Here is a 24,794-nt window from a genome sequence, read left to right on the forward strand (position 1 = left end):
ATGATTCGATCAATTCAAAAACGATTCAATATTCAATTTAATTCAAAGTTTTTACACTGGGTCACATTATTTTCATTTTATATTACAATCAATCAAATCTCATTAGTTATTTCAAATGGATGCCTTCAACCTAATGGAATGTCTATATGTTGTGCCGGTCGAGAAGAGAAATGTTTTGTTTACAAATCAACTGGACAATCTTCAATATCTAGATATTATCCATGGAGGAAATATCGTAGTGTAGCTGGTCATTCAAGTCCACGTGGTCGATGTTTTTGTGATGAAAGCTGTGTCATTACTGGAGATTGCTGTCATGATTATCAATTCACATGTCAAAAAACTAGTAAGTCTGTGTGTTAGTGATTATCATTTTTTTTAGTTTCACACATATCACTTTAAAGTTACAAATAATATGTAGGACTTTAAATTACATCAAGTGTTTATATGAAATTCATTATTTTGTTGTGATTGCTGCTAATTTATGATTAACACAAGTATTTTTTGAAAAAAGCGCAATAAACATGAAAGCAAATTGTAATTTTATATAGTTGAAATCATGAGTCAATTGAAGTTAGACCATCATGGAAAACCTGGAAGCACTAGACGGCCGTTTCATTCTATTGTGGGAATCCTCAACGGTGCGCATCCACAATCCAGCCTCGCGAGCTTCGAACCCAGGACCTATCAGTCTCGCGCGCGAGCTATTTGACAACTTAATGGTGCTGTCTGCAGATTTTTCTCATATATAGCTATCTACTAGATAATCAGAGCTGAAAATAGCTGATTTACATATCTCCCACTTCAATATTCATCGATTCGTTAAAAGTTGTAATGTGTTTATATTATAGGCATAATATTCTATACAATCTCTATAGGCAATTGAAGTGACTAAATCTTTAAGCTTTAAAGTAATAGATCACTTTTGGGGTAAACAGCTATTTCATAATAGATTTTACTATTGAACTAGAATCTAGTTTCACCGTAATAATGGTAAGTTTTTCACTGCTCAACTTTTCCATTCTTTATACGTAAACATATTAGATATATTTGGTTTTACAATACAGAAATAAAATTTACTTTTTGTAGATCCTTAAAAGTTGAAATTTGAAAACCATCGAGTATTTCTCTTGTTTTTATGAAATATACAGAATATTCAAAAAGGATACAATACATACTAATTTGCGATAAATACCAATCCTAAATGTCAATTTCCAGTATTGTTTCTTATTTTTCTTTCTAAAATAAATAGTTTATCCTCTTGTCAAATATACAATACAATGACGTAGAATATTATTAATGAGATTTGATCCTAAATTGCAACATAATAATGATCTTTGTTTTTATTAAGTTCCTATTTTTCAACTAAATAATATTACTTTGAAGTTCTGAGAAACCGTGACTAGTGGAGTTCAACTGTGTCTAGTATGAGGTAGTTACCCACCAAAATAAGGAAGATGACCTCTCAACATCATGGAGTAGTTGAAGTTAGACATGAACAACGTTCGATGCCAGCTCAGCGGTCTAGAAGTTAAACGTTCACACATGAGACGAAAGGTGCTGGGCTCGAATCCCACGTGCGGGATTGTGGGTGGGCGTTAACGAGGAGTTCTATATTAAGACAAAACGGCCATTAATTGCCTCCCGGTTTTCAAAGTTGGTCTAATATTGATCAGTTTATGGTTCTAATGAAATACGACAATCTTCACAACCCCAATCTGCAAATAATACTACACAATGAAATGATATTGTAACAATTAAATGAACGGATGAGTGACGTAAATTGTTAAAATCATAGTTATGATGAATCTCAACTTCTGTTTTGATTCATCGTACAACTTTATTACTTGCTCATCTCCCCTCTATCTACTAGGATTTTATTGATTGTTTCGAAAGGACTCATTGATTTTTTTCTTCGAGTTTTAGTCTGATAAAGTAGAATTATATCTTGAACAATGGATTCGTTACTGTGGTGTTTTGTGGAAAAAAACAGGCTTAATATATGATTTAGAAGCATTCAGTGTATTGTATGAATCTGCATGGGTATTATGGAGATTGTACCATCTTCACAGTTGAATATCCGAGTCAGTCTAAGCTAGACCACCATTGAAAACCTGAAAGCACTGAACAGCCATTTCGACCTAGTATGGGGCTTTTCATCAGTACATATCCATGATTGCGTACGCGGGATATTGGTTGTGAGGAAGGAGATCTTAGTTCTAGATTAGTTATACAGAACTGAAGTCAAATGCGTACAACATTTATCTGGATTGGTTTTCTCTAGGATTCCGAAACATTTAAAGCTAATTAATTCCTTAAATGAATTCGAAAAGTTTAATTCATCTAATAATTCGTGGTTTACGGTAGGAAATCGTCGTAACGGTTGTTAGCACTCAAGGAACAGAAGATAAATAAAAAATAAATAAAACTTATTACATTGATCATACTCGTGAAGGTCATAAGTTTGTGAAGTTGTCTTGCTTCTTGCGGGTACATATGTTATTGGATGATGAAACAATGATGTAAACATAAATAGCTCCATAAATAACTTTTTATTTATTATTCCAGTTTTGCATGTATGTGAGTTTTATGATTTCCTTCCACCAAAGTAAAAAATTTAAATGTAATCATTAGCAAAATATTGATCACATTTGTGAAAGAATTCCATACAACCGTAGTTTTGTTAAATCAAATTATTTACTGTATGTTAATTACTCTCCTGTAACTTAATTAGAAGTCAGTCTACATGAGACAGTTCGGCTTGTTAGGACAGTCAGTAGTGAAGTCAGTTCATTAGTCAAAAAATCCCTTATTATCTATGAATAACCAAAAATTTCTTTCTAGATTCAATTTTAATCTTCATGTAAACCCTAAAATAACCTAATTGAACTATGCCGAAAATGGATTGTGAAAATTAATTTCAGAGCAACCATCCGGGCCGGAGATGGATGTAGAATGAACATCTTTATTAAAAGAAACGACTAATTTAGAAAAAAAAATCCTAAAAAACGTATTCTTAAAGGAGGAGAAACTATAATTACCTCTTGGTAATTGCACAAGCAATTGATTACCAGAACTCAGTAGCTAAGTGGATAACGCGATGACGTTTGAAGCAAACGTTACGGTGTTCGAGTCTCAGAGTGAACATCAACTCTGCGATGCAAGTACATCCAGCTGGCGAGTCCCAAACAGGACGAAACGTGCGCCCTCGATTCCACTGCTAGCCACTGTCCATCTCTGCTTACTATAATTACCTATTATTGTGATTCTACTTGTCTAATAAAAACCAGGGACCATGTGAAGCTTTTTTTTGAGTTTTTGTCTGTTTACTTTAGAAAAAAACATTTGATCCTTTTAAGACTAGATGCATATCTACACATGAATAGTAAACCCCATCTATAAAGTGGAAATAAGGAATTTTATAAATATAGACCTTTACCAATTAATATAAACAAATACATGCTTTCTTGTCTGCACTCTTTAAGATATTTTTTTATTATAATCAATCAAATGGTACTAATTCTTTTTATTAAAGAAAGGGATTGTGGTAAAAGTTACTAAAGAGCATAATACAAAAGAAAGATAAAACAATTTAAAATTAACATGAGTTGATACTTAAAAATACTGTGTGATACTCTGAAGCTAATAATCTGATGATTATTTATGGGTGATAAAATAGTTTCCGAGATGATTCCCAATGTTGATAAACTGGGTACATTTACACGTATAGATAACTAGGTTTGGATGATTTGTTTCAACCCTTAGTGTCTGAATAAGGTAGCCTAAGAGCCAACTTATAGTTCTACTTGGCACCGTCCGATAAGACATGTTTGTACTCTCAAGATAACTGATGGTTTTCCTGCAATTCGGGACGAAGCCATCCAATCTTACAGAGATATTCCCATTTGATTGTCAATGAAGCGACTGACCTTCTGCAGAGGTAACTTATTTACAGTAACTTAGTAATAGTCGATAATAATCTGTATAATACTTAATGACGATCAAAATCTTTCAATCAACATAGAATGTAGTAGCTAGATTAAGTGATTACATTGTAATGCCATTTATTTGCAGCTAATTGGTTGGAGACATTGGGGAAGAAGCCATACATACAGGTTTAATGCCATTTGACAATCGTTAATAAGAAGCCTTTATTAGAAACTGTTTAACGATATACGACAAACATAACTCTCGTATCTGGCTGTTATTTATCTACGTTAAAAAGCTGATCGAAATTATCAAAGGAGTTTGATCGTGTAAATATCTTTATCAACAGATTATTTTAAAAAACTATATTAAGCTTGTAATCATAAGGGTTTTTAGTGAATCTTATCTAGAATTCTTCAATGACTATTCAGTTGGAAGAATTAGGTCGTAATATTGATCTAGCTAACAGTTCCAAAACACTAACATAATGAGAAATAAACTTATGTTCACACGAATAAATTGTTTAAATAGATTACTTCCATTCTACCTAGAAGATCGAAGTTACTCTTGATAAAATCTATCATTAAATGGTTTGAATAATTTTTTCTGGTTAGCGTTTTTTTAGTGAGTTGGTTTTCTACGGGATGAGGTCGCTAACCCTTATGTCCAACCCTCCTCCTTAATCCGGGCTTGGGAACGCCAGTAACTCCCAGAGGAGCTACAGGAGGAGTTAAAATCTATCATATTCGAAATTTAAAAAAAAAATCAATCTTCATATTATGAACCAGTTAAAATTTTGATCAATAGTTTTAATTTAAACAAACCTCTCTTCTAATATCTAGGTTACTTATAAATTATGATGTTTATTTAGTTTCATAGTTTAATTTTAAAATATTTAAATAATCCGCTTTTAATTTTATTGGGTAAATTAATCAAATTGAAATTTGAACAGATTGATAATTAAATAATAGTGAGTTATTTTATTTTTTTAATTTTTTTTAGTTTAAAATAAACAGAAATGATCTTTTAGGGAAAGTAATTAGATGTTTATTTAAAGAAACAAAAAGGATTAAAGAAATATGTGTATAATTGGATCTTATTTATTCGACCAGTTAAATAGTTTTCGAATATGCGCATGCATTCTTTTGTTTTGTGAAGAAAAAAAATAAAATAAAACAAACAAACATTGAATTCATCCTAGAAATAGGATTTATATAAGTTTCATAATATAACCATATGGGTCTATCAATGGGATAGATGTTAGTATTATTCATACAGCCAATTCATCTTATATATGTAATCGGAAGTTATAATCATTGAATTAGCATACACCTGCTTAACAACATCTTGCCTATTAACCTTGTTTATTTATATGAAAGACCTGAAAGAAACTATAATGAAAAACATGGGTAAATAGTGTTAACATATGATTATAATGTCTCAATTATTTAAGTTTCTGGCTAATTATATAAATTATTGATTGAATCATTAAAATGTCTTTAAAATAGTTTTAGTTCGATTGTTTAAAGAATAAAATTTCAGTTAGTAGATTAAATAAATAAAAAAATTAAAATTAACGATTTTTTTCTATTTTAACTTAAGCACTTGGTTACTATGATAAATATCAGCAAATAGTTGGATAAGCTGAAATATGAACTTTATAATCTTGCTTTAAAAATATTTTATATGGATGAAATCATGAGTCAATTGAAGCTAGACCACCATGGAAAACCTGGAAGCACTGGACAGCCGTTTCGTCTTATTGTAGAACTCTTCAGCAGTCTATCGGTTAAGTGCTCTGGTGCGAGACTAATAGGTCCTGGTTTCGAATCTCGCTAGGCGGGATCGTGGATGCACACTGCTGAGGAGTCCCACAATGGGACTAAACGGCTGTTCAGTGCTCCCAGGTTTTCCATGGTGGTCTAGCTTCAATTGACTCATGATCTCGACTATATAAAATTATTAAAATCTCCACAAAACCCGCTTCAAAGTCATAATTGTTTGGGATGAAAGGATGGTGGCGTTTTACTGCTAGATCACAGTTCCGAACCTTATTCCACCTAATTTTTTTAAGTATGGCTTATGTCTTAATATGTCAATCTATTTCATAAACCATATCACTGTTTGTGATCTAATCTCATTGATTTTCTATTATTTTCAAGATTATTATCCTAATTTTTATCGGTAAAATGTCTACAGACTATATAAAACTGACACATTATTACCATGAAATGCAATGACTTTAAAGTATATTTAATAAATAATTTTCTGTAATTTTTTTTCGAACTTTATTGAAAAGGGATTTAGATGAGTAAAAATTGATATCAGTCTGAGTAATGTTTGATAGATTTAGTTAGTCATTATATCATATTCTAATCTCTTTTTATATTAATTACCGGTAGAAACTGGGTATTAATAGTTTGAGAGTTAAATTTAATGAAATCATTTCATATATAATTGGAATTAATTTGCTTATTTTCTGTTAGTAGAGCATTTTATGATAATATTCTGGAATATGCAATATTTCCTAGCCTTCTATGGACATAAATTTCCATATAACTATATATGCAAATGTACAGCTTAAGTAAATGATTTCGTCGAAAAGAAAATTTTCTTCTCTGAATACTTTCTCATCAGTCCTTGTGGTCTGGTGTGTGACGAAATCTCAGCACGGATACAGAGGGCTCGTCTAGCTTTCGCCAACTTGCGTCATTTATGGCGTAGGCGAGATATCCGTCTAGCAACCAAAGGACGAGTTTACTGTGTAGCAGTCCGTTCCGTCCTAATTTATGGCAGTGAGACATGGCCGATAAGAGTAGAAGATATTTGTAGGCTACTAGTATTCGATCATAGGTGTCTTCGAAGCATTACTCGTATATCCTGGGACCACCGAGTAAGTAATGTAGTTGTTAGGAAACGAGTACTAGGTAAGGATGGCAAATCGATAGATGAATTAGTGAAACTTCATCAGTTAAGATGGTTGGGACACATGTTACGTATGCCCAACCACCGACTGCTCGACGTGCTATGTTTCATGGTGTAGGAGTAGGTTGGAAGAAAGCTAGAGGCGACCAGACCAAAACATGGCACAAATCCATGAAGTCACTGACAATTGGACTGAGCCGTGCTGGTAGGTGTAGACTACCTGGTTGGGATCCGCGACATGATAGCAATCGATGATTAGAGACCTTGAATGACATGGCTCAAAATCGTTTGCAATGGCGAAGGTGCATCCACTCTTTGTGTTCTACCAACTTCTAATCTTCTGAATTCCTCATGTCTCTATCTTTTTTCTTTTTCCAAATTTATTTCATTGGATCATACTCCTTGAATAACATCTTCAAACCCTAATCTCTTGTATTACTGCTTATACTCTTACTACTTCTACCACTATGGGATTTGAATCGACAACTGCATCTCTGTGCTAATGTGGTACGGAAACTCGAACTGATGTACGTACGTACGAAGTTCTACGTTATGACTGACTGACTCTTATTCTGGAGTACTTTTACAAGATTCTAACATTTTATTGTTTATATTTTTTATTTAGAATGTACATATTATTTTACAAAATTATCCAGTGCAAATAAGATTATTCTACTCATATTTCATTAGATTACTCATGAACAACAAAAGATAACTTAGTCATATCTTTGATTATCCAATCATGTAAACGTCTTTTTTTTGCAAAATATATATGACTATGTCTAAATTTTCTATTATTGTGTTATTACAGGTTTTTGTAACGCCCTTATCATTAGATTGGTTAGTTGTCTTTGTCTAGAATGATATCTATAAAAAATTTATTGATAAGTTATAAATGATTGATTGACTCTTTCAAATGTACAGTATCCAAGTTATCGGCTAAGACCTGTAAAGTCTTATTATTACTAATCCCAGAAAGCTTTGTTTTTTTTTTAAAAGTATTAAGTAATTTATCACTTACATCCTTTTGATATGTCAACTTTCAACAGGGATTGTTTATGATAAACTTAGATGGAATAATTAAAAATTGTTCATTAACTTTCGCTATCTACATTTAGTTATCAATTCGATCTAATGTTAGATTTTATTAATGCTGAAGAGTCTCATAATAAAACGAAACGACCATCAAGTGCTTCCAGGTTTCCAATGGTGGTCTGACACCGATCGGTTCATTGTCTTAATTGAAAATCATATGACATTAGTTTTATTATTAAAAGTTACTCAGTCAATTTATTTGATATGTAACATACAACTGTTGTCTCACAAATAAAATTATAGTCTATTATGATTGGTTATATAGTTGAGTCTTAGACGTTTTATTATCATAGTACAACTGTGAACCATTAAATGTGTGGACCGTACAAACGAAAAGATAACATTTAAGACAAATAAATGGGGGAACAGGAGTGCAATAAATAACAATAAGTAGAAAAGAATAGCATATATTAGGACAGATAATTCAGGTAAAAATGAATTTAAAATGGATTTTTTTCAGTCAAGGGATTTTAACTTTTGTGAAGAACTTAAAAGAACCTTATAGTAAATTGTCACTGTCTTGTGTTCTGCTGCATATATGATAAAAATTCAAGCAACTGAGTTGCTAAATCTCTATTTCTAACAGAACATCAAAAGGAGTGATTGTTGCCAGTCTTTCAGAAGATGGAAAGAGGATGCCATAATCATTGACACATTTAGCAAGTGGATTTTTTGGGTGAAACTGTGGTAACTATTAATATCAATTATTTTAACTAAGTTTATTCTAGACAATTTAGTCTTACTATCTCCAAGTTTAAAAAGTAAACTGACTTGAAAAAAAAAGAATTCTCACGGATTATCATTATTGCTAGATGAGAGATAATAAGTCATTATATATCAAGTGTTTGATTATTCATTGCATGTTTATTGTTAAAAATAAAATGTATTTCATTTCATTGTGCACTTTAAACTTTAGATTTTTATCTGTAATAGGTTTATTTAAAGTTAGTTTTACTTTGCTGACTTATGACAACTGTAGAATAACTGAAAATGAAGATCTAAACTATTGAATTTCAACTGAATGTATATACTCACAGTAAAACCAAAAATCCTCGGTCTTATTGGTTTGGTAGGATTGTGACTGGGAACAGTTGCAATGTCCCAAACTAAAATGAAACAATTGCCTAGTTTCTATTGTTTTCATTCATTACCCAAATGATGTTATTTAGTGATGTAGATTATTTACAAACTAGACAGTTCATACAATCTAGAGTCGATCAGAAATTTAATTCAATGTTTAAATATAGTAATGTGTCTATTTGTGTTTTAGTCAATATTATGAGCTTTAGTCATTTTCGTATAACCTCTGGTAGGGTGTTAACTTGAATGATGAATACTTTCACAACTATAACTTGGTTTACTTATCATCATCAATATTCAACAGGCTATGGTGATAAATATAAAATATCCACTCAATTCAACATTTGAAAAGTCCAATGAAAATCATAATAACTGCTCTATTCAGCATTATGTTCAGTGCAATTTCGAGTTTTCAATATGAAAGTAGCGTAAAGCTTCCCCACTGAAAATGACTCCAGGCTTGAGTACACTCGATGGATGTTTGTTGGAAGTTTTAACTCACAGAAATGTAATGGAAAGATCGTATAGCATTAGAACATTATCAATCGTCCTGAACTCGGGAGTGCCAATTTATTCATCCACTGTCTTGCATATATCTCGAAAAATAAAGCAAAGTTATTTCTAACTAGTAATATCACTTAGTTCTAGTTAACTAATAGAGGTTTATGATGGTTTAAAATAGTTCACTTATTGAAAAATTACCTTTTCTATTTTTTTACTGTTGTTGTGGAGTCTATTGTTATTGTCTTATTTCTTTTATATTTTTACATTTAAAAGTAATATACAACATGAAGAAATAGAAAAATTTATCTTCTCGTTTATTTTCAGTGAAATAAAACAACAAAACAATGCATTGTATTTTTATGGCTTTATATGAACAACGTATTATATCCATTTATAGAAAAAAGGAAGCAAGAATTAACTTTTATAATGACTAAGTTACTCTTTGTATAAGACGTAAATGAAGAATTTCATCCGGATATTTCTTGTTCATCTTTTACTATTTGCTGTAATGTAAGAATAAGTATGTAACTTCATGTGTGTGTGTGTGTGTGAAGGTAAATTTGACTATACCAAAGAGGATCTCAGCTTATTTCCATTAATTTTATTTTAATTTATTGACTACTGTTCTTTTGATGTTTTTATTTGTACATGTGTGTGTATGTGGCCTTTAGTTTCTGAAATATTATAACATAAACTTGTAGTTAATTAATGAAATTACATTGTCATGGTATAGTACATAGAGTGAATGTTGTTGTTTCTTGTCTAACGGTGAATATTCTAGAAAATTGTTAATTCTATTTAATTCCTATTGACATTCTAAAAGATGAATGGAAAATTAGCATAAGTTTTCCAACTTTTAAATCATTAGCGCAAAAACATTTTTATTTCAAGAAATAATGATCCCTTAATGTGTTATGAAACCCTGAATATTGAGGTGACAATAACACAATTGAAATTTGTTCAAAATAGAAACTTCAGAGCCTTTAAAAAGTTTGTAAAGGTATTGTAAGCCAGTTAGCTACTGTAAAGTTGCACATAGTAGTTCACCAACATTGTTATAGAGGAAAAGTGCTAATAGTCCCATAGTAATGGCTGGATAGTTAAATCACTTTCTGCCAAGCATTGGGTCACAGGTTCAAACGACATTCCTTCTATAAACCTACAGTTAGTCAGCTCAATCGCTGCCTGATCCACTACATGACATCTAGCTAAATAACAGATTATAAGATGAAATAGCTGTCTCATATTTTTATGTCAATTATAGAGAAATATCATCCCACAAATCATAATTTTCTATTTCAATAAAGTAATTCAGTCAGAAAATTCTTCTAATATTCTGTTTTCAGTCGAAGTCAGATGATTTCATGATTTTAAAGAGGAATAATGAAGTTGTTTTCTACGAAATTTCATATAATTTTTTTCAATAAAGCACTTGTTTTGTTGAATGGTGGTATTATAATCAATTAAAATAATGAAACACTTATAATTGCTTTTCAGATTTAGATACATCTATGAATGTAAATAACTGAAATTGAAATTAGGAAAGGATAAGCAGTACATTTTAAGCGTTAAATTATGAAAGTAATAATTTACTGTATGTATCCACGTTGATCGTGGATGCGCACTGCTGAGGAGTCCTACAATAGGACGAAACGGCCACTCAGTGCTTCCAGGTTTTCTGTAGTGGTCTGGCTTCAATTGACTCACGATTTCAACTATGAAGTTTATGAAGTGTCAAAGCTTTCAATGTTCAACAAATATAGATTGAAATCTTATTTCCTTAAATTGAAAGAAAATTCTAGAATAACAGTAACATGTTGATTTTTATAGTTTGTCGAATAAATTTGTAAAAGCTTCATTAGATTGTTAAAACCTTATCCAAAAAGATTGAATTAGAAAAATTTAAAATAGTAAACATTTTACCTTGGCTTTTTATTTCAACAAATTTTATTTTAGAAAATTTGAGTGAATCTTTTCAATTACTTAAATATATAATTCAATTGATGTTGTTTACTTGTATCTTCCCGTTGTCATTTAGGAGTAAAATTGATCAGTCTCTTATTCGCATATGTGCATCTTAAACGAACTGCCTCGATATTGCCTTAATTCATAAGCTTTATAAGCAAAGATAGATAGTGGCTAGCAGTGGAATCCAGGACGCACGTTTCGTTCTATTTAAAACTTCACTCCATTGTACAAGCAGGTGGCTATCAGGACTCACTAGCTAAGTAGATAAAACGATGGTGTTTGAAGCGAACGTTACTGGGTCCGACTCCCAGAGTGAACACCAAATCTGATATGCAGTTACATCCGACTGAGGAGTCCCAAATGGGACGAAATGCGCATCCTGGATTCCACTGCTAGCCACTATCCATCTTTGCTTATAAAGTTTGTGAATTAAACATAAGTTGTAAAAATGAATTTATAAGACACAGAAAAAGTGTTATAAACAATGCATAGATCTATTTGAATTCTTTATAAATAATAATTTTCATTGTTACATTAATAGCTGGATAAATTATTGCACAAAAGATTAATTCCACAATTTTCTTTTACTTGACGTCTATTTTTCTGAGTCGTGACAAATACAATTTTACATGGAATAAAAAGTAAGGTAGTATCATGAGGTTGAATTACAGTTTCTTGGAACTGATGTTATTATGCTCAAAAAGGAATAAATATTACCTTGATAATATTTTAGGTAGTCTGAGAAAGTTGTTGGGAGATCCTAGATCTTGATTTCGTGTTAGTTGGAGCTTATCAGCAAAGTATACATGTACTCTTTAGTGGATTGATAATCCCTGAGGGATTCAAACTCATTTCAAGTTCATCGGTACGAAACAGATCTTAATGCTTTTTCCTTTAAGTCTCAACAATTTAAATTTTATTGTTCTTGTGTAGATTTATATTTCGCAGTGTTTTTCATTCACTAATTTTCCTAGAACCTATTTATCACAAGTAGTAAGATAAGAGATGTTTACATTTCTCAGCCTTCACTTTCACTGAAACATTGACGAAATAATTTATAACTCCAGCTTTTTGATATACCATAATGGTCTTTTCCTATTCTTCATTTTCCACAATATTTTTTCCTACTTATCAACAACATTCGTTCAGTCCAATGACCACTTTTTCCTGATTAGCTATGACAGTATCAAAAAGTCCATGATCACCCTTACGATACCTTAAAAGATGTATCGTATAGCAACTTAATAGGTAAAACATGTATATATGAGATTAGTTGTACAAATGAGAGCTTTTTTCTTTTCGTACTTTTCGTGATTTTTCCGCTTTAAAGTATCAATAATATACGTTAAATTATCAAATTTATGAGATATATACGATGATAAATGTCTGATTAATTATCGTAATTATTTGGAAATCAAAAGGAAACTCATTCATAATCATGGTAGAAAATAAATAATAAGTTTTTATGTCTCTGTTAGAAATGACAGAGTAATACATATGATTTTTTTCATAGTTGAAAGTATGAGTCAATTGAAGCCAGACCACCAAGGAAAACCTGGAAGCACTGGACGTCCGTTTCGTCCTATTGTGGGACTCCTCAGCATATGATTTTGCTCGTTAATTTTATTTTAAACTTCCTCTAATGTAATAGTCTTTGGTAATGTATTTAGCAGATAATCAACAAATTAAACAGAGCAACACAAGATAAGTGTCGAGTTATGTGGAAAATTAGAAAATATACTTAAATTATAAATCAGCTGATATTTCATAGCCCTCTATCACTGACCTTATTATAAGTCATTCATGCATAAATCTCGTCATTGTACAAATGAAAACGGAAAAAAAATTAGATAGAAGACGACAGATGGAACACACCTGTAATTTAAATACAACTAAGCTATACATTTGAATAATCTGATGTTATCATAGAATGATAATAATGAAGTGATTGCATTTTTTTGTTGCTATCAATGAATTATGTATACGCTAAGTATACAACGACACAAATACATAGAAACACAAATATAATCTTTTTATTTATTCATTATAGTTAAAGACACGTGTTCAGATTTAGGTCTGAGTGTAAAAAAAATTGTATTTCTTCCATGTCAGTATGTAATACCATTATCACTTCTATGTATCTCTTGTTGGGGAATTTCGATCAGATAATATCTGATGTGAAAAAGCAACAAATTTAGATAAAATAATATTTTAGGACATTTTATTCTTTATTTATGAATGAAATCGATATCTTCTAGACATTATTGATATGGTAACTTTAGAAACTATGTAGTGAAGTGATTAACTTTTTTCACATTCCTAGTTAATACTTGGAATTGAGGTGTACTGCTTAATAGCTAATTAATATGGTAAAATGGAAAGATGTGATTATTTTTAAAAAAAAGAAATATTGTTCCTATTATTAGTCACCATGGATTTTTTGTACTTCACTGTATTGAGTTGGAACTTAATGATCAGATAGAATAATAAGGGGGGAAATCAGTACAGTATGATTTCACTATGGCAAAATGACTTAAGTAGTTTATATATATATATATATTGGTGTAAAGTATTTGCATTATACTATCAAAATAATGAAGAACTAGATACTAACTTCCAGTTTATTTCCACGAACTTTAGTAGTTTTTAAATAGCGTAAACATTATGAGAAATAGTCTAGTATCCCATTATGAAGTATAAATGATATAGTAGGGAAGTGAATGTTAATTCGTTCAAATTGAAAATGTTTTGTAAGTGTTAAACAATAGACAATCGTTACATTTGGGTTTGTTTATTTAAAACGTGTTATTAAATCATATAATTAGTGATCCATGAAATAGGAGAAAGTCTTTATTGTATCGTAAAATAAATCAGGATGTGATCAAAAAGATCACTGTCACGTAAAACCATTTCGTGCACCTTTGAGGGACTTTGCACACAGATATTTTAAGGGATGTGTGGAATCGCTCTATAATCTAACAACAATAGTAATCACATAAAATGTATTAATGGGTTCTGTCGTTGATGTTAAATTATTAGAGAGTTAAAGAGTAAATATGGTATAATGTTAAATAGTTATTCAGTAATCGATTAGAAATTTGTACAGTAGATTTGAAAATTTATGTTGTATCCTAAATCTAATGATACTACACATTATTGTAAAGCGCCATACATGTGGAGGGTTTGGAGTTTGCAACTCAGTGACTGAAAGATCAGTGATTTAAACTGTCCAGTTTTAATCTTGAGCTACATATTTTATAGATAATGTCAAGCCCTTGAGTTGCATTGAAAATGTGTGATCATACCTATTATCTTAAATAGTTCAAAAAGATCATAAACAAAATTACCCGTTCGTTTGCATTATTTATTCCCACCTTTTACCGAATCTACTGTACGGTCGTAAGAAAATCTCCCTATAGTACTATTATCGATTTTATCACTCTGAAAACAATACCAATTATCGATGATTATGTTGCCCATTTTGTGAGGAATAGTAAATAATAATAATGCTCCCATATTTTAAGCGATCAGACAAAAGTTTGTTTTTGTCAACAAATTATTTCTAACAATTTGGATATACGCTCCTGGCAATAAAATTCATTTCTAATATTGAAACATCTCTACATAATTGAATCCTTGGAGAACAAAATATATAATGAGAGTACCTTGTACCGTCTAATGTTTTAATGGAATAAAATATTGATATCAAATGGAATATTTGTTTATATCTCTTTTAAAATGCAAGCTAATCAATAGTTTCGTTTAAACGTTCCAACTATACCATAACAAATATATATATATTGAAATGATTTAAAATATATATCTTTCAAATAATCAATTATGATTTGGTTTATACTACTATATAATAATTCAGTAGTTTTAAAATGTACAGTGTAACGGACAATTTGTACCTATAACACCCTTAATAATTATCACTCATTTTTGCGGAAAACTAGTCAGAGTTCAAAAATTCAATGAAATATCCTTATGTTTATCCTGAATTACTGATGATATTTTTCCATAGTAATACCGAGTGTTCCCAATGTAAACATTATAAATAAAATCACTGTTTATAAATCCGTATAAATACTGATTTATCTAACATAATATTATTCTGGAATGATATTAAATATGTTATTTTTCCATATTCATACATTGAAGCTAATATTTCTTGTCAGGAATGTATGCACGTATGGAATGAAACACGCTATGAGCTGTCAGAGTGTTATTCCGACATGTATATAGTTAATAAGGTTAAGTGTAATTTAACAGTATTAGGCCAGATTGTGTTATTGAACTATGTATTGAAAAGTTTATTTTTCTTCAAGGTGATTAAAGGTACCGAAAACTAAGATTAACCTTAATCTAAAGATGAATTTTTAAATATCATTGTTTATAATAGTTTTGTTTTGTATTCTTTAGTTATTGTTAAAAAAGACTAAAATTGTTATTAACATCCTGCTTACTTTGAAGTTGCTTTTTCTGACAGTCCGTCCATAAAGACCAGTAGAAATAAAAAGTTTTATTACTGTGCACCCTTCATTTGGTTTCAAGTTTTATTTTGAAAAGTACTTAAATAAAGTCTACGAAATTGGCATTTCTATAGTTTGTACACTTTTCAGGGAGTTAAATCGTCCCATCAGTTAAGTTTAACTCATCCTCTAGTAATGTTTTGTATTGCTCGATGGAAAAACTGTCGATAACAATTAAAAATTTGCTATTTAGAACTATATTATTACAGTTTAGTGGATTATAACCATTCCACTTTTATATTCTGACAGTAATAAGTTTAATTCTCAACTCTAGTTACATCTCATATAATTGAATATAATATCCTTAATGCCTAAGACATCATGTTGCATTTTATTTGTTTACAGAAGTGGATTGTACAGTCAGTGAATGGGGACCTTGGACAAGTTGTGAATATGCATGTGGTCAAAGTGTTAGTACGCGTTACAGACAAGTTCAGATTAAACCAAGTAACAATGGTAAACCATGTCCAGAGTTGAATGAAACAAGACCATGTATTGGACATAATTGTGCATCGAAAAGATTTGGAAGATCTGGAACGCTGATGGTACCCTATGTTTATGATATAAAAGGTAGATTAACACTTATATATATATATATATATTCGATGTTTATGATTTAATCATCATAATTTGTTATATCCAAATAAGTAATTTCTTTGATAATAACAGTAGAATGTTTACTTCTACTACTATAAGGTAACGTTTATGTGTAATTGATTAACCCAATTCAAGTAAACAAAATGATAAACCGTCAATTACTTTTTAATGAAACAAAACTAATTCAGTACCTACTTTTCATTGTCTTCCACATGACAGTTTATTGATATGGTAAAAGTGAAACACTCCTCTTCTTAAAAGCTAATAAAAAAATTAGAAGCTTGGTATGTACACAAGGTCAAGCAATGACTCACATTAAATTACCGAAATACCTTATTTATCATTTTTGACCTTTATTCAATAATACGAAATGATTCGTTCATATACACCAAAAATAGAAAACTATTCATCCAAAAAAATGGTTTTATTTATACATTTCCAAGTTAAATACGAAAAAATAAGAATGTAATAATAACACGAAAAAGAAGAAGAGGGAAATAGAAAGAACAAATAAAAGTTACTTTACAGGCAGAATGCTGGTATACTTAGTTCAGTCTTCATTTAATTCATGGCCATCAGCATCTGTATTTGTTTTGACTATTTCTCTATCTTTTTTCCATTCATTTATCTACTCTACTAATGAGCAGATTTCTTATTTGTCATTTGATAAATTTACCATGTGTACAAAATGATTGTGTTTCCAAGACAATTTTCTCTATATTTATACATAACAACCCTAAAACGTAAATAAGCACACACATACAGAGGCTTGTATATCATTTCAAACTGTTAATAAGTAGACTAATGAATAATTCGTTATTGAACAATAATACCTTGAAATCAACAGTAGTTTTTCACAGATATGCATATCATCAACAATTAACAATGTATTTTTTTTACAGCCTCATAATACAAACCGATCAGCTGGATTTTCAATTAATTCTTTTTTGTATGAATCAGCGAACGGCATTATATAGACTAGAATCATTAGGTAAAATGGTGATAATGAGGTGAAGAAAAATTAGGAGGCGATTTTTTAGTGTTGTCAAAGTTTATACCAGGTTTTATTTTTTCGCAAAAACTAGACAATAAAAATTAAAAGAAGCAATAAAAAATGAATTGAAAATTATCAAGGAGTAATTTAGGAGAGACAGTGATAAGTAAACAAGTCAAGGTCAAGTATGTTTATATGTTTCATCAGTTGTTATGGTAGTTGAAAAATTTGCATTATTCAGTTAGATTTTAATGATTGTATCATATAATATTGTTATCTAAAATCCCGACCGACTATTTTTTTAAAAAAAACTACGTCTATTAGGGATAGATTTTAATCAACAATAACTGTTAATCATATATATCATCTAATAGTGAATAAGAGAGATATGAAGTCAGAAGGGGGTTTGTGGAGATTTCAGTATTTTTCAAAGTTGAAATCATGAGTCAATTGAAGCTAGACCACCATGGAAAACCTGGAAGCACTGAACGGCCGTTTCGTCCTATTATGGGACTCCTCAGCAGTGCGCATCCACGACCCCGCGCTCGCGCGGTTCGATCCCAGGACCTACCAGTCTCGAGCCAGAGCCGTTAACAGATCGACCACTGAGCCGGCATCCAACGGTGTTAATGTCTAACTTCAACCGATCCACGAATTATGAGCGACCATTCACCAACATGATATGAAGTATTTATATAGATTCTTGTAGCACGAGCTTTTATGAGACTTTGTACGGAGGACGGACCATTATATTTCTCTTGAATTAGCGTACATTACTTCATAGTTTTAAAAAATATGAAGAGTTAATTTTAGGAGATATTACTGAAAGTATAATAACGAACTACTCAACCTATTTTTAAACCTGATGTACTAACTGTACATGTAGCAACGAAATAGTATGAATGACACTTATTAAAGGGTTTTTGAAGATTGATTATCGAAAGAAACGCTATTAAATCTGATAGCGAATGTAGCAAATAAAAGTTAATAACGAATACAGCATAAAGCATTACTTCATGTTACTTACTTCAGAGGTTATTTTACTAACACTAGTAATGGTTTGTCTTTTCTGTAGTTTAAATTTTTATTAAGCATCAGATTTTCATCAAAGCTGCTTTGTTTGTTTTATTCAATGAAAGAAAGAAAATAAAATCGGTTGAAACTCTCCTACTAGATTTACATGGATATTAACTATTAACTAGACAGACACATTAATTTTACCGTTTGTCTTTATTACTTAATGGAGTAAGCTTACGGATTATTGAGATCCAAGGAATAATGAATATCTATTTTATCTTTAGAGCTTCTTAGCAATAAGAAGTGTTAGTTGATCAATCTTCACTGGTTTATACCAGTTTCATAGTCAATATCGAATGATTATTTTAAAGAAATCTTCAAATGTGTCCCATCTGTTAACAGTAACCCAATATTATGAATCACTGTCATTATTATGACATAGTAGCAGGTGATAGTTTTCAGTTGATCTGTAAATTTAGATTTTTTTTCCACTGAAGCTTTGTTAGTCATTAATTTGATTAAAACACTTCAGTCAGCTGTTTTCTACAGATACTGTGGTTCATCAATCTGACCAACAGTCAAAAAACTTCCATTTGAAGCGAACAATGATTTGTATTCATATAATAAGTAAAACGCATGAATGCTGTCCCTTCCAATTATCAATAGGTAAAATTAACTAGATGTTTATTCGTTTATAAACAAGTTAAAACTTCATCAAGATCTGATCTTTAGTAATTCATCATAGTAGATATTGTCTTCTAAGCACTGGACAAACGAATGACGAGCTAAGTAACATGAATATATAGGTATACCATTTGACAGAAATCAGTTGGATACATTACAGGCATTCTGTTGTCTAACTACTAGGCTGGAAATAACCCATACTTATCGTGTTATTTTGGTGTGTTACTGATAAGGAAAAGAATAATATACCAACTGCAGTCTTTATTACTACTATTATTATTTGATTGAAGTCAAGCAACAATGAAATCTAAAACACTAAAATTTACAGCTAGAAAATTGACCAACCAACTCACAAACTCAACAATAATAATTAATATTACCATCTCATCATACTAAAGTAAAGATGCTGACTATTAGATAAGAATGACAAAAAAACGAACAATTTTCAATAATACGAACAAGTTAAAAATCGTTTGTCTAAGTTTAAATGATTAAAGTAGTTTGAAATGCACAAAAATGCAACATCTCAATATACCAGTGGATGTCTGCCTAACGTTTATTTCATTGAAGACTGGAAATCATAAAATAAGTCACCAGAAAATTTACACAATCACAATGATCTATGTTATGTAACAATGTTTGATTTCATATGTGAATACATAAAACTGATGTTTTATTGTTTATTGATTTTTGTCCTAATTCTATAAGTAATGAAGTATTCATCGATTAGAAAACATGAAGAATTTTCTTCCAGTAATTCGATATAATGTGTCTTTTTTTTTCAAAAGAAAAACACTTGTAAACTTGTGAACAGTTATTTTTTATTCTTATATATTTGTCTATGAGAAAGATAGTAATTAGTATTGAAATTAACATCGGGATTTTAATGAGTAACTGAAATGTATCATTGAGATGTAATAGTTTTTGAACTTCTAGTTATTATCCTAGATTGTAATCACTTGGAGAATTATCAAACATCAGGATTATAGATAAGTGTTTTAGTCCAGGTTTAGAATCAGGACTAGACCAACATCCCAATTATCATTACTAAGTAACTTATAATGTGTAAATATTTTAATATCACAGCATGTCAGTCACGGACTGAATAACTTAGTGGTAATGCTTCAGACTATAAAGCTGAGTGGTATGAATTGAAATCACAAAGGAAACATCAGTTCCCTAGAGAAAACAGGTAAGTTTTGCTGACAAATGACGAACAATAAGAAACCTACGTCCAGAGTTCCCTAATGACTAGCGTCGACCACATAACATCGCAATACAGTGTATGCATTGTCAAGCCATTTTGACCAGGGGCCGCTCTGAGACTTCGCTGTTTGAATATGATTGAAACTAAATTATTAGACAAACATAACAATTGCCGTTATTTAGTTATAAGTCAATTTAAACTGTTTGACAGGGCTGTCTTACAACTCAACACAACATTCAACGCAGAAATTTTAGCTCCCATATCTACAGTTATATTACGTTACATTGTAGGGATGTATTTGGCAACCAAGTAACTGAATTACTAATAATTGCCTTGAAATAATTAGTGCCTTAATCATGCGTGTGCACCAACATTTTTGAATCCATCTTCTACCTAATTTTTGTGAAACAAATCAGTATTATATTGATGTTTTAGTCTTTATATGAAACAAAGATTGAGATCAATAAAATATGTTGAATTTGATAAACCTTAATATGTGATATAAGTGGGTGATATTTAAATTTTGGTTTCTTTTACACCTTTATTTTATAACAGCTGAAGTGGCACATTTACTACCCGTACGCGGAGATGTATTGGATTTAACTAGACGTTATGATATGCGTTTCGATGTTCGACGTAAACTCTATCTTGGTAGATTAATAAAAATGAATAAGACTGAACAGCCAGAACCTGATCCGTAAGTAATCACATGATGTTCTTTAGATTTTCAATGTTCTATTCTTTCAAACACTGAACTTCTATTGAAATGGCAAATCGCAGTGTTACTGAATTTGTTGTAATACTTTTAGACATTAATGCAAAAATGTTTACTGCTCAAAATATATAACTCAATCCATTGTTATCACGACTGCCCAAGTTACCAAATAATGATTTAAATTTCGTGATTATTTAACTTGATTCAAGGAGTATTTATGTTATTCTAACAGTACCTTAGTTAATTATCATAAGTATAGAAGATAGTAGAGTACATTCTATTATACTCACTTTTTAGTACTTCTCAGAATGTTTAAATGAGTACTTATTATTCAATAATGATTAAAATTATTCTAGAGTGGGGCAAAAAGTACTTTCAGAACCCTTTTCAAAAGTTTTTAAAAGACTATATGAAGTCTTTCTGTCAGCCAATTTGATAGCTACTCTAGGGTCTCATAAACTATGCTTCATTTAAAATTCCTAATACTTTCAATGTGTCAAGATGTGCAAACAATAGAATTTTTTTTAAAAATTGGTTAATGTGAATCACTAGTCAGTTACATATCTGTAGATTAATACAAATAATAATACAAAGATAAATAATACAATCCTGCTTTCCAAAGCTGAACTAGATGGAGCGAGTTCGAACCTAGGACGTATCAATGGAAAATTAGATCATCGAATAAATGTCGTCAGTTTATATATACCTTATATCAGTAAAATGTCTGAACAAAATAAGTAGCACATCTGTATTATGATGATAGGTAAGGGGATCCTCCATATTTTCTCTTTTTACTTAATTATCAGATCAGTAATTAAATAGTTTCGCTAGTTTAAGTGTTCCAGTCTATCACTCTATCTGACATGAAATTCTTTTGACTTTGAAACATACATGTAATATCTGACTACTAATAATTTGTCCAATAATAATAAGTGCCATAACTGATTTATTTAAATATTTTATTGCAGAGTATTCTATTATCAAACTTCAGGGACAACAAGATAATTAATATTTAGTTATGTAAGAGATGAAATGCCAACAATTAGACAGGTTATAATCATAAGTTATTAAACGAAAGAAATTGTTAATGATATTTAAAGATATCGAGATAAGATATGTTGATAGGTAATAATAATACTATTACTAATAATAATAATGAGGCATTCTTACTTTATATTAAGAATAACCATTATATCAGTAGTATGGACAGACAATTCCTATGACTAATACATAGATAAGGAATAATTGCCAATTTAAAAATAAATCTTTCAAAAGTTATAAAACAGAATACAAGAATAGTATGATGTCATTATTCCCATTATTATTATTGTTTGTTAATATTCAGGTATATTAAAGTAATATAGTAAGTAAAAGTAGTTACTGACAAGATAATGTTTCAAAATGTCATCAAATAGCAACAATTTCAGTAAACTTTATGGTATAGACCAATATATTCCAGGGTTATGTATATGTGTTAAAGAGAACGAGAATAGAATTCAATTATAGTAGTAAGAAGTAGCAGATGCATCATCGGTCATATTTTGATTGTAAATAATGTCTCAAATAATCCGTAGAACCTACGAAATCACTTATCAATGGGATAATAAACATACAAGCTGTTAAAATGTAAACTCTGTTATCAATAGAGCGTTAACCAGTTGTAATGGTGGTAATAACAGTTTTATGAGGACTATTCGATATTGTGATCGTGAGCTAATACTGACTGGGCGATTTCGAACTAAGATAGCAAACTGAGTCTGAAGAGTCTGCATTTTATTATTTAAAACACAGAGTTTAACGTCAGTTTGAACAGTGTTATAAGTTTACTTACATTTGACCATATGTCACAATTAAAAATGTTGTATAAAGAACAATATACTCTAGATTCCACAGGCATATTATGTATCACACGTTGACTAAAATAATTTTGATAAGATTACCGTATCACGCCTAGTTGAACATCAAATACTATGAAGGCTTTACTAGTAATGTGGTCCCGTAAGTCCTTTGCTGTTTTATTAAATGATAAAGACTTTATGTTCTACCCGAATTCGATTTTACCGGAAACATTGACTATTGAAATCATATGGATTTAAGATGTCATTATTACTAGGAAGTTGTAGAAAACATGCTTATTTATGGAAGATATATGCAAAATAATAAAAATATGTAATGATATTGATTTCATAGTTGCTAGGTATGGTAATATAATATATATCCTACTTAAAAGTACAGATGATTACACCATGAGTTCAATAAAAATTTCGGTACATAAATAATTTATCATTTCGATGCTTCAAAACAGAAGCGTTATACTGCTAATTTTATTGTATTTTTTCAACTAATACAATGGTAACAATTGTACTATGAAATTTAAATTATGAAACCTAAATATCAGTTCAAAATGAATATAATCCTGATGTTTTCATTTCTTGATAATCATTTGTTTATGATTTTCAGATACTGTGCAGTATATGAGATTACATATACAAATCAGGCTTGCCAAACACAGAATTTGTTATGGCAATTTTCATCATCCCGAGATCAGTATCCTTATTATTATTATCCTAATCGTTATAAACGACACAATGGTTATAATGGTCAATCGATCACTTTCAGCCGTAAATCATTTCTTCACGAAAGACAATACAATAAACTTGGAAATACTGGTCTGAACAAAAATTGGGAAGATGATTATTCGAATTCTGAATCATGGATTACTCATTCAGCATTACTTACACCAGGTCAACAAATTTGTGTAACATGTTATCCAACATATATGAGAGAAGATTTGGGTTACAGATGCACTGGATCTGGATTGCCAAATATTGAGACTAGATGGCGTGCACTACGTACTTCTGATTGTCAAGGCAGATTCCGTATGGTTAGTATACCACAAAGATCATGTACATGTGGTCGAGGTGTTGCATCATTTGTATTTGTCTAATCAATACATAAATCTATACGAGATCGTGCACGTACTTATTAATTTATCTTTTCAATACAAACTTAAATACACCATTTCTACATACAAATTGACAAACATATACACATATAAATTTTCATCATTTTTTGCCGATCTATCTTCAGAAAGAAAATCGAAATTATGGCTATAATACATATATACTACTTTGGAAGTTTGCATTTGCCTAATAACTGCAACTAACTAATTTGTAATCATTATTACTAATATTAATTTAAGTAAATCTTTTAATGAAATGTTTTTTTTGTTGTTGTTGTTGTCGGTTTTACACACATTTTCAAGTTCTTACTGATACTGTTAGATGGGGTCATTTGATTAAACAAAACTGATTAACTAGAACAAATTGAATAAAATTATTCATTAAAACATTTTACCGCCTTCTGTATTGATAATATTTAAAATTGTTTATTATTTTATTGAATTTCTACATAAATGATTTCTTATATCAGGGTCAAATGTTTAGGTATATTATTATTGTTTTAAATTAATATTATTATTATAAAGTTATAATCAGCAGGTTAAAAAACAATCTTATTAAAGTTCGACTCACTAGTCAAAACTATGGTAAT

The 24,794-nt window shown here is 30.3% G+C and overlaps 1 protein-coding gene across 1 annotated transcript; it reads left to right on the plus strand.

The window, feature by feature from the left end:
* Smp_060030 (hypothetical protein) lies at positions 1–24,189 on the plus strand (the record flags this gene model as incomplete). Its single annotated transcript, XM_018793889.1, has 4 exons — positions 1–343; positions 16,374–16,598; positions 21,083–21,224; positions 23,703–24,189. The coding sequence occupies 4 exons, from the start codon at positions 1–3 to the stop codon at positions 24,187–24,189; spliced, it is 1,197 nt and encodes a 398-aa protein (XP_018648356.1).
* Positions 24,190–24,794: the final 605 nt, after the last annotated feature.

The sequence above is a fragment of the Schistosoma mansoni genome, chromosome 1 (assembly GCF_000237925.1).
Source record: "Schistosoma mansoni strain Puerto Rico chromosome 1, complete genome".
Lineage (NCBI taxonomy): Eukaryota > Metazoa > Platyhelminthes > Trematoda > Strigeidida > Schistosomatidae > Schistosoma > Schistosoma mansoni.